The 16,560-nt window shown below is 47.0% G+C and overlaps 1 protein-coding gene across 1 annotated transcript; it reads right to left on the minus strand.

Moving 5' to 3' along the window:
• Nucleotides 1–970: 970 nt before the first annotated feature.
• CYR61 (cysteine-rich, angiogenic inducer, 61) lies at nucleotides 971–3,924 on the minus strand. The gene is made up of 5 exons (XM_012661110.1): nucleotides 3,616–3,924; nucleotides 3,087–3,300; nucleotides 2,390–2,746; nucleotides 2,047–2,255; nucleotides 971–1,929 (listed from the first exon to the last, which is right to left on the minus strand). The coding sequence occupies exons 1-5, from the start codon at nucleotides 3,676–3,678 to the stop codon at nucleotides 1,627–1,629; spliced, it is 1,146 nt and encodes a 381-aa protein (XP_012516564.1). The 5' UTR covers nucleotides 3,679–3,924; the 3' UTR covers nucleotides 971–1,626.
• Nucleotides 3,925–16,560: the final 12,636 nt, after the last annotated feature.

A 16,560-nucleotide genomic window follows, 5' to 3' on the forward strand; every position in this document is an offset into this window, starting at 1 on the left:
TGTAGATTCTTCTAAAACAGGCTACCAACATTTTTACAAACATTGATGCAGCCTTCTCAACCTCTTCTAGACCTGTGATTCGGGTCCCTTTCTTTTAACAATGCTCTCTGCCTAGCCTTTGACCTTCTGGACAGCCAACTCTAACTGCTCCCTCCCCCATCAATATAAGGTATATTATAAAAAGGAAAGGGGGATGGGGCAGCTTGGTCCTCACGCTATTGGAAAGTACTTGAAATTCCTTGCATTCTTTTGCATTTAACAGCATGTTTACCTAATCACCCGCTTATTAGGATTAACACAAGTCATGCTTCAAGCTCATTCAGTGAAAACAAACTGACTCCTATAGACCTCAAGATATTTTCTCTGATATCAGCTAAGGGTGAATTTTTAAGTAGTTCTCCTAATTTTTAGGAATGACATTGGGAAAATACTAAGTTATAAACAAGAGACATTTTATAATACATTATCCAACCATGTTCAATCTTGCCCATGGATTTAGATGTGGGTAGCCTGGGTTATGAACTATTTTCATTTAAGGGTTTCTCTTCTCTACTGAAGTGACATGCACAATAACCTGGTGATTAAAATGATAAATGACTACTGTACACATCTCACACAGTGATGAAGACCCTTAAGCTTTGAATTCTTACGAAAATAAAGCATTATTTTTTTGAATGGCAAATTTAGCTTTAGAATCCTTCTTGTGCTTAGTACAATGCCTAGCATTCAATACACATTGTTAAACAGAGTACTTTATATCCAAGGATTTTTCTCTACTGAAGATATAAAAGCAATCATTGTCTTATTCTTATACCTTAGTTCACTGCTATATCCCAGTAAGGCAACTAGAATAATTCCTGACACATAGTAGGCACCCAATAAATCCTGTTTGAGTGATTGAATAGGTGACCTAGGTTGTTCCCAATGACTTTGGAAGGTGTCTAAAAATATTGAATGGCATACACTCAGATATTAGGTAAATATTTCTTTATTAAATGATTAATTCCATAAATAAATTCTTTTCACTGAATATAAAATTAAAATCATTTACAAATTATTCCAGTATTACATTTCCCCTCCCTCCCCAAAGCTACATTTTGATAAATAAAAACATTCAGTCTTAAAACACCTGATTTCTGTTTGCAGTTTAGAGTGCAGATAGCTGCCTCTCACGGACACTCACGGAGTGTCCCTTTCAGGAAGGAATGGAATGCCTTCCCAGGTACTTCTGTCAAAGGACGAATGAAGGCTTTAGCTGTCCAACTAATCTTATTATCTTTTACAATTAATTGTAGAACCAAAAAGAAAAAAGCCTAGAGAAAAATACGCTTAGCAAATAATTTACAAACAGAAAACAGAACGTCATCAACATCACAAGCTCCAAAATGAAGCAGTAACGTGCTCCAATACTATGAAGCAAAGTATTCTCCAATCGCGGCTGCATTTAGTGTCCATCTGCACCAGCACCCTTGGCAGTTTCGAAATACCTTAATACTACTCAAGAATGAGCAAGGCATCCCTTCTACAATGAGTCCCTTCACCCACACCGCCCCCACCCATGTCTCCGTGATTCTGGCACTCTTCTCCCTTGTTTGTCACCCCGTGCACTGGAAACCCAGGTAGCAGTTAGTCCCTAAATTTGTGAATGTCATTGAACAGCCTGTAGAAGGGAAATGCTGCCTCGTTGGCATGTGGGCAGTTGTAGTTGCATTTGCAGGACTGGATCATCATAACGTTCTTGGAAAACGTCTCCCCATCTTCGCAGCGGAACCGCATCTTCACAGTCCTGGTCTGTTGGGGTGTGCAGCACCGGCCGTCCACGCAGGAACCACAGTACTTGGGACGGTATTTCTTTACGCTCGAACATCCAGCGTAAGTAAACCTGACCGGTTCTGGGGATTTCTTGGTCTTGCTGCATTTTTTGCCCTTCTGTAAGAAGGAGGAGAGAAGGAAAGTTAGGGATGATATTTCTCTTTCTTGCCAAAGGGGTTCACATCCCACCCACCTCCCGGGGAACAGTCCACACATGTCCCTGAAAGAACTTACTTTCAGGCTGCTGTACACTGGCTGTCCACAAGGCCGCACCTCACAGATCCGGGTTTCTTTCACCAGGCGGCATTCAGGGTTGTCATTGGTAACTCGTGTGGAGATACCAGTTCCGCAGGTCTTTGAGCACTGCGACCATGACGTTGTTTGGACTATACATTTCTGGCCATGTAAAGGGTTGTATAGGATGCGAGGCTCCGTTCCAAAAACTAGAGAGACGAACACGAGGGAAGACTTCTCAGAGGCGTACTGACACACACGGATTCAAGTACTCGTTTTTTGTGAAATTTCAAACTATTAATGCATTTCGGTACAATATCTTAAGGGCTCAGTCTCGACTTACCAGGGAGCCGCTTTAGCGAGCCGCCTTTTCCAACTGCAATTAATTCATTGTTTCTCGTTAACTCCACCTCCGAGGCATCGAAACCCAGCCCCTTGCCGAGGAGGCCGTCCTGGTCGTCCATGGGGTCCTTGACACCATCCTCGTCACATACCCACTCCTCACAGCACTGCCCGGTGACTTTGACCAGCCGGGGGTTGGGACAGCCCAAGTTGGGGAGAGACAGTTCTTGGGGACACAGAGGAATGCAACCCACGGCGCCATCAATACATGTGCACTGATGTTTACAGTTTGGCTGGAAGCTTTCCCCGTTCTGGTAGATTCTGGAGTTATATTCACAGGGTCTGCCCTCTGACTGAGCTGCAAAGATCACCAGAAGAGAATGGTAGAAGAGGATAAAGTTAAGATTGCCTGAAACTCATACATATTTTCTGCTGTTAAATTCAATTTATGGTAAAGTTCCCTACAATTCCCCGGAGACTCCAGACCAGAACAATAAGTTAGTCAGGAATCACTTTTCCGTATGCGCTTTCGTTGGGCCCAGACACACTGAATTGCATTCCAGACTGCTGAAATCATGTGCCTTTCTGCCAAGCTACCAACAACAAAGCATCACCATACATGGTCTCAAAATTACTAAACTTCTGGACTATGGGGACTAGTATTTTTTTTTAAAGGGGCCAAACCACAAGCATCTTACCTCTGCAGATCCCCTTCAGAGCGGTGGAGCTGGCGCCAAAATTGCATTCCAGCCCCTTGGTGTGGTCGCAGGGCTGCGTTTTGCTGCAGTCCTCGTTGAGCTGCTTGGCGCAGACCTTACAGCAGCCGCAGCCGTCCCGGACCAGCCCGACTCCCGGCGCGCACTTGGGCGCCTCCAGGGGGCAGTGGCAGGCGGCGGGGCAGGTGGAGAGCGCCTGGAAGGGGGAGAAAGAACGCGTGAGACTCGGCGCGGTGCGCAGGAGAAGCGCGGTGGCTGTCCTGGGGAAGGGACGGGGGTCTCTGACCCTGTCGACGGGAAGCCTCGGATCCCGTCCAGCCCCGCTACTCCGGGCGGCTGCGCCCACCAGAAGGCCCCCGACACGTCTTCAGGGGGCGCTTAAAGCAACAGCTACCCCCAAACGGCCCCGAACTTTTTAGTTTAGCTTTTCCTGCCACGGGCAATCTGGGACAAGGGGAAGGGGACTGGAGAGCGGACGGGGAAGCGGTGGCAAAAGAAAAGTCCAACTCACCAGCCTGGTCAAAAGGAGAAGGGTGACGGCGAAGGCGAGCGCCCTGGCCGTGCGGGAGCTCATTGTGGCGCGCAGGAGGAGCCGGGGCGAGAGCGGCGGCAAAGGCGCCAACAAGCTGGTGCGCAGCGGACAGGCCCGGAGCGGCTGGTGGCGGCGGCGGTGTGGTGGGCCGGGCGGGCAGCGAGGCGAGGGCCGGGGCGGCGGGCGGGCTGCGGGCGTCCTTCGCTCGAAGTCCTTGCGGAAGAGGCGCGGAGGGCGCGGGTGCTGCTCGGGGGCGCTCTCGCTCGCGGTCTGCCCAGGCGCCCGGAGCCCGCCTTTTATACCGCCGGCGGAGGCGCCGCGTGTTGCAGTGACGTCGGCTCTGTCTGCGCGTTCCAGAATTCTCAAACATCTCAGGAATGCTGGTTGGCGCGGGCTGCTGCCAAGCGCCTCCCCTGGCTCCATTGCACCTTTTATTATTTTTTTTTTTTTTGGTTCCAGACCCGTCAAGAAAACAGTCCGTTTTTTCCACCTTAAATAACGACTTCTATTGGGGAGGGGCTCTTTTGGGCGTGATGATGGTGATGGTGGTTGAAGGGTCGTGGGGGACGGGGGAGGCCAGTTCAGAACTTTGCCTGGACTGGGAAGGTGGGAGGACCTGAGAGGGAGGAACAAAAGTCGTTTTGTTTGGTGATACGAGTTGACCGGGCAGCCACGGAAGCCCTTACCCGGGAAAGCAGCGAGCTGTTTGCTTGTTTACAGCGAAGGTGAGAGTCAAGTTATCTATTGAGGGAGTAGAATGGGGAGGGGAGTGTGTCTCTGAGCCAGGAATATTTGTGGACTTCAAAGAGGCATGTTCGGATCAAGTACCAAAGCTTTGACATGATGTTTATTAGCCAAGTTAAGTGTATTGCAAATTAATACCCACAGTGGCATTTATGAATGAGAAGGGGGGAACCTTCCCCCATAGTATGGCAAATTCCCAGGCAGAGGTCTTCCCTCCTCCGCCCCTCCCCCCCTTTTTGGTATGTTGTACTTGTTTGTTTTTGGAGGTTCCCACTTTAGTTCCAGCCCACTGCCTGGGTTGGAAGTCCGAGAGGAAACGAATGCAGGGAGTTCTCCGAGAGGCTAACTTAGACTTCCTGACGGATGCGGGAGACAGGGTAAGTTCTCCAAGCCTGCCTCCGGGGGCAGGAGGCAAAGCTAACTGAGCAGCCCGCCAGAAGCAGAGGGACCACCGTGGAGTGATTTGGCGTGAAATCATCACCTGCAAGGCCAAACCAGATTCCAGCACTATTATGCCCAATGAATCTTTGGAAAACGCAGACTCCTTAAAGCTGAAAGTTTTGAAGACCACTTTCCTTTCCTTAGGACCAGTTGGAAGCCTCCTATTTAAAGTGAATTGCAATGCACTTCTCTCCAAGTACAGAGAAATGAGACATTTAGGATGTAATATCCTGTAATAAAAATGTCAACAGATTTTAAGATCCCGCTCTACCTGCAATGGGACTCAGTACAGGCAATTTACTTGAACATCACCAATATCCTTTGTGTGGTTGATAAACTTTCCCTGAATGTTTCAAAAAACTATCTTCTTGTGTAATTTTAGTTAAAAAAAAATGAGTTATTCCAGGCTCTTTTTTTTTTTTTTTTTTTTTACATGCTCTAGGATAACTACTTGCCCTTTTTAATGTTTAGGGCTGTTTTAGACTTCATAAATTAGCAGTCTTGCTTAAGAAGGCCTTCAGTGCTGACTTGTCTGTGAATGACTGTGATAAGCACAATGAGAAGCTATTGGAATGAAAACACACTCCAGTGAAGAGAACTGTTGCAGGGAAGAGTTAAGTTTCATTCATTCAAATGTGCTCTTTCATAAATGCAACAGGCATTTGCTAGAGGGAGTAGGATCTCTAAGGCTCTGTTGGAGGGGGTAGGGATGGGAGACTTTTCAAGACAATAGATTGTCAGGTGTTATGCAAATAAAGCAAGGAAAGTCTGGGCTTTACACGTACACAAGATGATACATCAGTTATTACTTAGAAAACATTTTTTCCTGCCTTAGCGGTTCATTATTGTTTCCTTCTTAATGAAGTGACTGGGGTGGGGGGCGGGTGGAGAAGAGGGGAGTAGGCATAGCTCAGGGTTGGAGGAAGTGGTGAAGAAAGAGAATGGAGTGGAAGGTTCCTGGCTTCTGTTGTGGCGTCTTTTCTATTTGACTTCATGGTTGTAAGTATTTCCAGATGGTGAATCAGACACCAGACGTAACAATATTTCCATATTTGGGTATAGCAGTAGCCTGCGTTTTTAACATTTTTCTGCCTCTGTTATCCAACCACAAAGCATTCTTGACAGCTTCAAATGTTGTTAAATATAGATTTAACTTCTGTTCCCAGAGCAGGAAATTCTTTGGAATTCCTTGTTTTTCACGCAATCTATCATGATTTAAAATAAAATTACAGTGGATGATCCAACTGGCCATAAGTACCTTGTTCCTTTATTGGGAGTTGGGGGTGGGGAATGGCAAAGAGATCCAGTTTGCCTCACAGCGTTCAAACACGCCATTCCAGAGATTCCTTTAAAAATCACATTAAAGTTTTCTAACAAGGGTGTGTGGGTTTGTTTCTGGACTTCAACTGGGGAATCTTGGAGGATGAGTTTGCCCCAGAGGAGAAACTTAGAGAACCTCACCGTCAGCTGCCCATTTAAAGCAGGGGGTGTGTTGTGGGAGGGGGGTGGGAAGCTGGAGCAACAGGGCCAGGAGGTGGGGGAACGGGGGAGACTGGAGTAACCTATGTGCACAGCTTTCCATATACCATGTCCTGGTGCGCCTGCTAGTAAACGACATCAGGCTAAAGGAACAGCGGCTCCTCACGTCCCGTCCAAGGACGGTCCAGAAACCCCAGACGTCCCGTCGCCTTCTCGCCTCTTCTGCTGAGAGCTACAGACCAGTTCACGTTGACCGACAGGAGGGGAAATTTGCAAGTGTTTATGAGTAAGTGTTGCTTCGAGTGCTCATTCTGCATGGCTCTTTTGCTCGTTTTCCCCCCACCCTGCCATACGGGTGCCCCAGGAGGGAATAACGGGCTGCCTTGTTTCCTTGGGCTGCAAGCCACGGAGAAGGGGCTGCTTGTCTTCTCCAGCTCCTGGATTCAGGCTGAGCGGTGGGGACGTCTCTCACCGCCGCTGCCAGAGAATTTTGGGTTACCTAAAGAAGGGTTCACTGTCTGGCAGCAACTGAGAATAATAACAGTAAACCCTGTGACTCTGATTCCTAGCCCTAGACCTAAAGGTTCTTAAGCTAGCGTCCATCAGGATCACCTGGAGGGCTGGTTAAAAGACTGATTGCTGGGCCCCACCTCAGGGTTTCTCGTTACATTCCTATAAAGACCCTAGGTGATGGTGATGCTGCTGGTCCGAGATCACATCCTGAGAACCACTGCCCTGGACGACAGGAGTGCCTGTAATAGCAGAGAGAGAGAGAGAGAGAGAGAGAGAGAGAGAGAGAGAGAGAGAGAGAGAGAGAGAGAGTGTGTGTGTGTATGTGTGTGTGTCCTCATAGTCAGATACTCGCCTACACACCCAGTCTCACAACTCCACTTTTTACAGCCGCCTTAGTGAACAGAGCAATTTATGGTGTTTGCAAAAGGCCAGCTTTAAGTTGGCGCCCCCGCGCCGTCCCATTTCTCTCCTCCACCCTTTGCCCACTCCCACCCCCTTGGCGTGACCGCCAGAACAGCCAGAGGAAGCCGGGATTAAGGTGGCGACGGTGGGAACTGGGTGGAAGACACGCGGGGAGGGCCTCAGTGCGCCCCAGGACCCCTGCGGAGGCAGCGAGCAGCGGCCGCACAGCGGGAGGGCCCAAGGCGGGAGGCACCGGGACGCGCCCGGCCGCCCGCTGCCGCCGCCCCCTGCCGGCCGCCGGTCCCGCGCTCCCGCAGTCACCTCGGTTGCCAGGACTCGAGGTTTCCGGCGGCGCGCGGCGCAGGACGTTTCCAGCCCCGGCCCATATTTGGTGAAAGTCTTTCAAGACTCCGTCATCCAGCTCCGGGGGGCGGCGGCGACAGCGGCCCTGGGAGTGGGCTGGGCAAGCGCGCGGCCGCCGCGTTCCTGAAAAGTGCACCGCGGTTGCCCGCGCCCGGCTGCGGGCAGCGAGGGACCCCGGGCGTTGCGGGAGCGCGGGCTCGCTGGCGGCGGGGGGACGGCGGCGGCCCAGCCCCAACCCTCACGCCTCTGGGGACTGAAGTCCGCCCCGCGCTGCGTGGGAGGCTGGCGCGGAGGGCGCCGCGGCCCGATTGTGTCACTTTTCCCGTCCACCCCACTGTTGACTCGTCCTCCCAGCGGGGCAGCGAGTTGCCGCGCCGTGCCAGACTTGGAGGGTACGCCCAGGCGCGGGGGTGTGCGGGGTGTGTGTCGGAGGACGGCCTTTGCTTAGACACCGAGCGCACCCAAGAGCAGGGACATGGAGTTGACTCTAGGGGAAAGCCCCAAAGGGCTTGAGTCCCATCATCCCCAGAAGGGACACATGCTAGAGCTGGTTCTCGCTTTCTCCTGGTCTCCCATAACCTCTTCCTCTCTTTCTCTTTGGGAAGTTCCGTGTGTTGGGGGAGCCCTGGAAAGGCAGGCCTGGCTCTGCCATCCACTACTCTGGGGCCTTGAGTAAGCTGCTCGTCCTCTCTTGTATGCTTCCTCCGTAAATTGGGAAAGGAGGCAGCGGGTAGCAAAACCACAGCAGCTCCTTTTGGGACTACATCTCATGGCATCCCCTTCTAAGAATGACAGAAAGAAACACCTATATAGGGTTCGCTCTATGTTGGGCACCTATTGGAATGCCTGCTGTATATTGACTCATTCAATTCTCCAATGCCCCACTGAGGCAGGTCCTCTTGTTAACATAATTTTCTATCTAAATGAAGAAGTGGAGGCATAGAAAGTAAGTGACTAGGCAAAGATCACTCACCTAGTAGGTAGCAGAACTGGATTTGGACCCAGGCATCTTGGTTCAAAGGGATCTTGCACTTAACCACTGTGCTCCACTGGCGACTGGCCATCTCTTAACTCAGATGGTCAGGCCTGTTTCATCTCTCCTGGAACTTTACCTTTATTTAACTCTGTTGCAACTACCTAGATAGGCTAGGAGAAATGCATCAGATATAATAAAAAATAGTTGTTAAGTTAACAGAAGCTTTGCTAATCCCTGAGAATTGCCTTATGTACTAGCTCTTAAGGAGGAGGGCGGAAGGGGCATTGCATTTTAACAGGAAAAGCCTTAGAACAAATTAGTTAATGACGTGGACTTTTAGGTATGTTGGTAGGCTGGTAGGGAAGATATTTAGGACCTTTAGGATTCTTCTGACACCTCCTAAGCCATATTGAGTAGGCAGTCTACTTCTGGAGTGAGAGTTGGCCTGGTAGGAACTGCATGTCAGTGAGATGATGTTTTCAGCGTCATTTACTCGATGGTTCATCAGTCTGAGTGTTCCTTGTGGACCCAGTTTGCTTTTAACCTGCCCCCCAACTATATGTTATCAGTACAATTACCTATGTATTTGAGGAAAAATTGTTTATCTTCTCTGAACCCCAGATTTAATCAGAGCTGATGATGTGTCATGGCACGGTGCTAGGAACTGGTGACATGAAGAAGAGGACTTTAACGTTGAACTTCCCCTGGAAGACTCTAAGGTCTGTTGCAGAAGTGGGTACATAAGTGCTGTGTGGACACCTCACTGGCTGAGGAATTAGGGTAGAAGGACAAATGTGGGTGTGAAAGAATGAGCAAGAGTCTGATAGCAGGGAAGGGCATTTGAGACAGAAGGAACAGAGCGTTGACCATGCATGGCAGTCAGTCTAGTGCGGCTGGATCACAGGAATCTTTTGGAGAACTGGCAAGAGAGGTCAGCGGGGACCTTCTGTGAATGACTTTGCCTGTCATGGAACTGGGACTTTGCCTACAGCAAAAAAACATGTGAGGCTTTTGCCTTGACTTCCTGATCTATAAGATAATGGGATTCTCCCACCTCAGGGACACACAACACACTCAAGTGCCTGCAGGATTCAGCCAAGTAACATTATACTGTGCCCGAGGATTAGTGTCGCTGATATTTGGCCTTGGTGTTGAGAACCAGGAAGACACTGGGGACCACCTGTGGGGACTGAGTGGTTGCTACGTGAAAAATGTAGGTTCAGTGTTTGCCTATTTTCTCATTTTGTGAAGAGATACCAGAGATCTGGATTTTTTTTTTTTTTTTTTTTTGAGACAGAGTCTCACTCTTTTGCCCTGGCTAGAGTGAGTGCCGTGGTGTCACTAATTTTTTCTATATATTTTTAGTCGTCCTATTAATTTCTTTCTAATTTTTAGTAGAGACGGGGTCTCGCTCTTGCTCAGGCTGGTCTCGAACTCCTGAGCTCAAACAATCCGCCCGCCTCGGCCTCCCAGAGTGCTAGGATTACAGGCGTGAGCCACCGCGCCCGGCCAGATCTGGATTTTTATGTGAAGTCTTCAAATTTTTAAAACGTTGGCAATTAAGTAAAATGTTAAAATGCCATCAAGGCTAATCCTAGGAAAACCAAAGTGGATGATGTCTGTGGATGCCAGTCGTGATCTCCATCCTACTCCAGCATTCTGTGACTCCTAGCCATGCATGAAATTTTAAGGAATAGCACCTTGGGCTCCATTTCATTGTCAGGTTGACTACACTTTCATATGTTTAAGAGTCAGGGCTGCCATTTAACTTTTGGTTGTGGAAATTTATACCATATCAACAAAAATTGGAATTAGTGGCTTTTAAAATTTTTTCTACTTTATCCACTCCCCAAACACTATTCAGTCTCCCTCTTTCCTCTCCCCCTGAATTAATGTTGTAAGCAACTGGCATCACCTTGGCAGCATGATAGGAAACACTTTTGTAGGGCATCCGTATCCAATAGGAACTATATCTGTTTATTTCCTCCACCTGGCATCTGTCCACAGGAAGCCAGGCATTTCTAACTTCCTTACCTTACACAACTTCTTGTTTTGTGATAACACAGAAACATCTCATTGGAAAGGACTGGAAGGCACCTCTCCCATCCCACCCCAAAATCTATCTTCTAGAGATGGTTGAGCAATATGAAACATAATAATTATAAGTCATTATCAAATGAGTTGGCTCCAGATTCAGGGAATCAAGAATTAACCTCTGCCTCTTGTGTTTTGTTTCTGGAGATAACCTGACTTTTAAAAACCACACATAGCACAATCAGAAGTTAGAAAGGATTTGATTTGGGCATAGTAGACGGACACACAGATTCTATAGTGAGATTAGAGCCCTTTATTTGTGCCAGCTTTTGGCAGATCCCAGGGATTAAGTGTCAGGGAGAATTTACGCAGTTGGGCTTATGTGAAATTAGACATAAGACATTTTTAATGCCCAGCATGATGCCTGGCACACAGTGAGTGCTTAATAAATTACAATGATTTCTGCTGCAAAGCACCACCATTATCTTCACTTTTACTGCAATTAACATAGAATGAACTAACCTTATTCTCTAGAGAGCATTCTCTATTCTTTAGATTAGATGAACTCTAGTTGTTAAATCAGTAAAATTCTTTGAGTATATGGTATATAGATGATGTGATTAAAAAGATCCATCCAGCCTAGTATTCTGGCTGCACTGGGGCACCAGTGACCATCTAAGAAAACATTCAAATGGCCTTGCCTGTCATGGCATTGTGACTTTGCCTATAGGCTGTGATGAGTTACGTGAGGTTTTGTCTTGGTTTCCTCATCTATAAAATGATAGGATTGCCCAGCTCAAGAGTCATGCACTCAAGTGCCCACAGGGATCAGACAGGTAAAGAAGCCATACCTGAGGATCGGTGCAGGCTGGTACTGGGCCTCAGCATTGGAGAGCCATGGGATAATTGGGACCGTCTTTGGGGGCTGGGTTTTGCCTTCCATGGGCTAGGTAGTTAGTACACATGATCTCATCTGATCTTTATAAACAACCCTGTAGGGTAGGGTATTTTACTTCCATTTAAAAGATGAAAAAACTGAGGCTTCACTAGACATCAGTAACCAGTGCTAGGGCACAGAACTGTTAAAGTAGCAGAGTATCTGTTTCCAAAGACATTCTTTTTAGGGTGAGCATGGTATTTGCCCTCCATGAAATCTGCCTTAGAGTTTAGGAACTTGCCTGCAACTTCTTGACTTCCCCTTAATGACTGACTGTGAATCTGTCACTTAAATATTTTTGGAGGTATGGCTTCAGCTTATTTATGTTTTCAATGTTGTGGACCCAAGTTTCTTCATGAGAGACTGGTGGTGAATGAGTTACACAATAAAAAAGGGTTCCCTGGGTAGGGCCCTTGCCTGAGCTTGTTTCTATTTCCTCTAGGGGGAAAAAAAGAGAAAGAGATGTGTCAGAGCAGAGGAGGAACTTCTCAGAGGTTGAGAAATACTTCTACTGTAACTTAGTCATCACTATCTATTTTGTTACCTGAGGCGGGAGAGCTGCCACCTCCCACAACCTGCGATTATCCTCACAACAGAGTTACTAAGCACAGAGCCCTCAGGCCCTACCCCATGTGTGCCTTAGCCAAGGTCCCCTGAGCCTTGGATGTGGGGTAGGTGGGGGTTCCCAAGTTTATGGCAATAAATAAAAAGCTTAGAGCAATTTGAGGCTAGTCCCAGGTATTTCTCTGAAATCATTTACCTCCTCTCCTGTGTTTAGGTTTTAGCTTTCAAAAGAAAAAAAACTGTTTTTAAACAGTTAATTATAATAGAACAAAGACAATATGTGTTCGATGCTTAAAATTTCTGAGGCATTGGGAAATGTTGGGGAAATTATAGGGTAGAATATATACTAAGGCACTATAAACCCAAAAGACGGACGGTTCAGTTTAATCTAATAAACATATGTCTGGCAGGCTTCATGCTAGGCAGCAAAGAGCAATGATATCTGGACTTTATGACAGTGGCTCTCACTGCCTAGCGGAAGATGCAGATGCTTAAGCATAACACAGTATAGTGGATTGAAGCCCCAGAAGTGGTGCGGCCTAATTGCTTTGAGGGTGCAGGCAAGGGATGTCTAACTCTGAGTCTCACCCTTTAAAGATGTGAGGTCTTGTTAGGTTTGCACATTTTGATGGATGAGAGGGCTTGGGCACAGTTATTCCCTAACATATCTGTTCGCTTTGAAGCTGATGACTGCAGAGAATGTGCATCGTCATGAGAGATTAGAAAACATCTAAAAGTGAGAATCTTCGAATGAACCTCTTAAAATCCGTTGATTGTAGGTAAGACCAACCCTTTGGGCACAGTTGGAAATTCTTATCACAATGGATCCTTCTTCCTTTCTTTCTTTTCTTTTCTCTTCTCTTCTTTTCTTTTTTTGAGACAAGGTCTTGCTCCGTTGCGCAAGAGTGTAGTGGAGTGATCATAGCTCACTGCAGCCTCAAACTCCTCGGCTGAAGCAATCCTCCTGCCTCAGCCTCCCAGGTAGCTAGGCCTACAGGTGTGCACCACCACGCCCAGCTAATTTTTTGTTTTTAAATTTTTTGTAGAAATGGGGTCTTGCTCTTGCTCAGGCTGGTCTCGAACTCCTGGCCTCAAGCAGTCCTCCCACCTGAGCCTCCCAAAGTGCTGAGATTGCCACTGCGCCCAGATCCTTCTTTTTGAGGGAGAAAGAAAAGAGAAGTGACATTTACAGGGCAACTGCCATGCCATGGGCCAAGTGCCTTGCAAGTTTTCTCACCTTAATGTCCAAAAGAACCCTCTAAGATGAGCTTTTTCTTTTTCTTTTTCTTTTTTTTTGAGGCAGGGTCTCACTCTGTCACCTAGGCCAGAGTGCATCATAGCTCACTGCAACCTCAAACTCCTGGGTTCAGGTGATCTCTTGCCTCAGCCTCCCAAATGGCTGGGACTACAGGCGGAGGCCACTATGCCTGGCTAATTTTTGTATTTTTTGTAGAGACAGGGTCTCGCTCTTGCTCAGGCTGGTCTCTAATTCCTGGCCTCAAGCGATCCTCCTGCCTCGGCCTCCCAAAGTGCTAGGATTACACCGTGAGCCACCGTGCCTGGCCTCTTGAGTTGAACTTTTTAACATTTTTCTAAGGTTAGGAAATGGAGGTGCAGAGAAGTTAAGCAACCTGCCCAAGATCAGACAGTTATAATGTGACCAGACAAGGATTCTAACCCAAGCTGTCTGACTCCAAGGCTCGTGCCCTTTCTACGTTTCTACTACACCATCCTGACTCTTTGAGTTTCCACTCCCTTTCTCAGGGTTTGCTCTTTTTCTCCTTTCTTTTATTGTAACCACCATCTTGCCTTGATAGAGCCAGCCCTTTAAACTTTCTGAAGCACTTTGAGATCCACTGATGTTGAAGTCTTTGAGCCACCAGTGACTCTTTAGCTTCTAAAAGGAGGTGCAAATTGAAGTGAATGAGATCATTGCCATTATGTAGACATCGTCACCATCACTATAATCAGGGAACAGGCATGGCGATAGCCAACATTTACACTTGCTTCTTTGCTAGGCACTGTATGTAATGATTTAGATATATGTGATCTGTTTTCTAGGGACAGATGACAGGTTCCAGAGAATGTGGTGGAATATAATTAGAAACAACAAAGGAAGTGTGATTTTGGAATTTTGTGTTTGAGAGACAGATGGGAGGTGCCATGGGCAGCATAATGCTGCACTGGAGTATTATAATATAACATAAATGACTGTTTCGAGAAGGAAGTTAGGTGACTAGATGAAGAGGGTGTCGAGGTGTGTGTGTGAGGGGTGTGTGTGTGTGTGTGTGTGTGTGTGTGTTCGGGGAGGTAAGGGACAGAGCTATGGAAGAAGCAAAGGAGTGAGGGCTCAGGAACTAAAGTACAAAGCATCAGGCATTGGGAGAAGAGAGGCTGAGTGCTTTGTAGAGGCTCCGAGGCCATGTGGTAAAAGGAAGGAACAAGAGGTCAGACAGTGCCACTTGCCATGGTGCGACTTTAGGGTAACCACTTCATCTCGCGTGCCTCAGTCTCTTCAGAGGTAAAACGGGAGTAATAATATCTCACTGTTATTGGGAGGATTCAATGACATCGTGTTAAGGGTCAGCTCTCCAGAAGCTGAGATGTGCCCTGCAAATGCTTGTGATCAGCATTAGCCTGGGACCCTTGTTTAAATCTGAAGCTCCCAGAGAGCCTTTGGGAGGAGAGTGGCACGTTCAGTGACGAACAAAGGAAGTCAGCAGTCAGCGCGAGGGTAGGGTACGGCGGGCTGTGAGGAAGAACAGGCGTAGCAAGACCAGGTTGTGGAAACCAGAACTGAAGAACAGGAGAGAATTAGGACATTCCCATGGGTTCATTGTCCTGTCTTCTCACCACGACTAGTCCAGACCCCATCTACCTTTCTTTTCGCTGGGCTTTCTGCACTTTCTAGGTCACTGTTCTGCTATTTTGAATAGAGGAGAAGTCCCTGAGTCCTGGTCCAGGAAAGGTGACCAGAAAGGGCCAACTTAGAGCTGGGCCATTGTGCAAATACTGTTTCCAAGGGCTGCAACCCTGAAAGCTGGGGCCAGGGAAGGAAGTAGGGGATGAAGATGCGGATGGGAACAAACTCAGGGGAGACTTCTGAAGTGACATAAAGTGATAATTGAGACAATTTCTACTTGAAATAACCTCTCCAGTTATTAGTCATTAACCATCTGGGACCAAATGCAGTTAATTTAGCACCATGTTGGAAACCTTATAATATAAACCACATCCTAGGGCCACGGACATCTAGGTTTTGATCCTTTGTAAACGTCCCTCTTTTGGAACAAAATTTGGTGTTGGTACATAGGAACTAAGAAGTATGCTGAGTTATGAGTCATCAGCCATCTGCTTTCTTCTAGAACACTGTGGGGAAAAGATGGGAAGACTAGTTCAGATAACACCCAGACCCACCTAAACTCTCACTGAAGGCTGGAAACAAATTCATTTTTTAAAAGGCTTTAAAAATCTAATTGAACTCAGAAAAGAGACAATAAGCCTCTGTTCTTTGGTTTCAACTTGGACCTGAAGTCTTGTTTTGTTTTCTGTTAAGTCTCCAGGATATCACAACAGGTGTTATCTACAACCCTTTAGATTTCCAGGGGATTCACTCTTGTCTTTTAATGCACATTTATGAAATTATTGCACCGTGATTGACTTTGGGGTTACAGAGATGACTAAGGTATGGTCCCTGACTTGAGGATAGCACAGGCTAGAGGGGCAAGAGTATGTATAAATAGTGTGTATATAAATACTGTGTAATAAGTGACTGCATAAAGATACAGTATACAGGCTGCTTCAGGAGCTCTGAACATGGCCCCACACTTGGGGCGAAGTCTTCTCATTACACTGGATGCTGCTGCTCTTGGAACTGCCAATGCTTCCTCCAAAAAGCTTGGAAGTGCAAGTTATATTATTCTCTGCTTGGATTTAATTGATTATGCTTAGAGTATAGTATCAGCATAAGATTTGAGGATCTTCTAACAACATCTCATTCATAAAAGGTTGAATATTTTTATTTTAAGTGTCGTGCCACTTCCCTTTGGTAAGCAACCCCGGCATCCTAATGTTTTATAGCCTTTTGGGTAAACTTGTGTCTTCCTGGTGTTCTGATGATACTAGTGGATATGTGAATTATATTCTTGGCCTTACCTGAAATGGTGCATGGTGAAACTCAGGGTTTCTGTTGTATAGTTTTAAAGGTGAACCTAATTATTTGAAGACTTTTCCCTAGGCAGTGGGCCACAGGGGAAGTGCACAAGCAGGGAGAGCATATTGGGAAAGAGGATGGGACTCCCAGATTCCATTATATTTGGTGGCATTTGGGGGCATTGTTTGATTTGATTCTGCCATTGGTCATGGTGTGTTATGTGGCTTTATTTCCTTTCTTTTGTGTATTTTGGGTTTAGTTTTCTCTTATTTGTGTAGTTTCTTTAATGTGGAAGCTGAAGTCACTGATTCAAGACTT

This window comes from Propithecus coquereli, unplaced genomic scaffold (genome assembly GCF_000956105.1).
Source record: "Propithecus coquereli isolate 6110/MARCELLA unplaced genomic scaffold, Pcoq_1.0 Scaffold7, whole genome shotgun sequence".
Classification (NCBI taxonomy): Eukaryota; Metazoa; Chordata; class Mammalia; order Primates; family Indriidae; genus Propithecus; species Propithecus coquereli.

Excerpts from the sequence above, each read along its gene's own strand:
- CYR61 (XM_012661110.1), bottom strand. The coding sequence starts at position 3,678 with ATGAGCTCCCGCACGGCCAGGGCGCTCGCCTTCGCCGTCACCCTTCTC. Across the intron at positions 3,301-3,615 it reads TTCTCCTTTTGACCAGGCTG|GCGCTCTCCACCTGCCCCGC; the intron begins GTGAGTTGGACT and ends TCCCCCTTCCAG. Across the intron at positions 1,930-2,046 it reads CAGTGTACAGCAGCCTGAAA|AAGGGCAAAAAATGCAGCAA; the intron begins GTAAGTTCTTTC and ends TCCTTCTTACAG.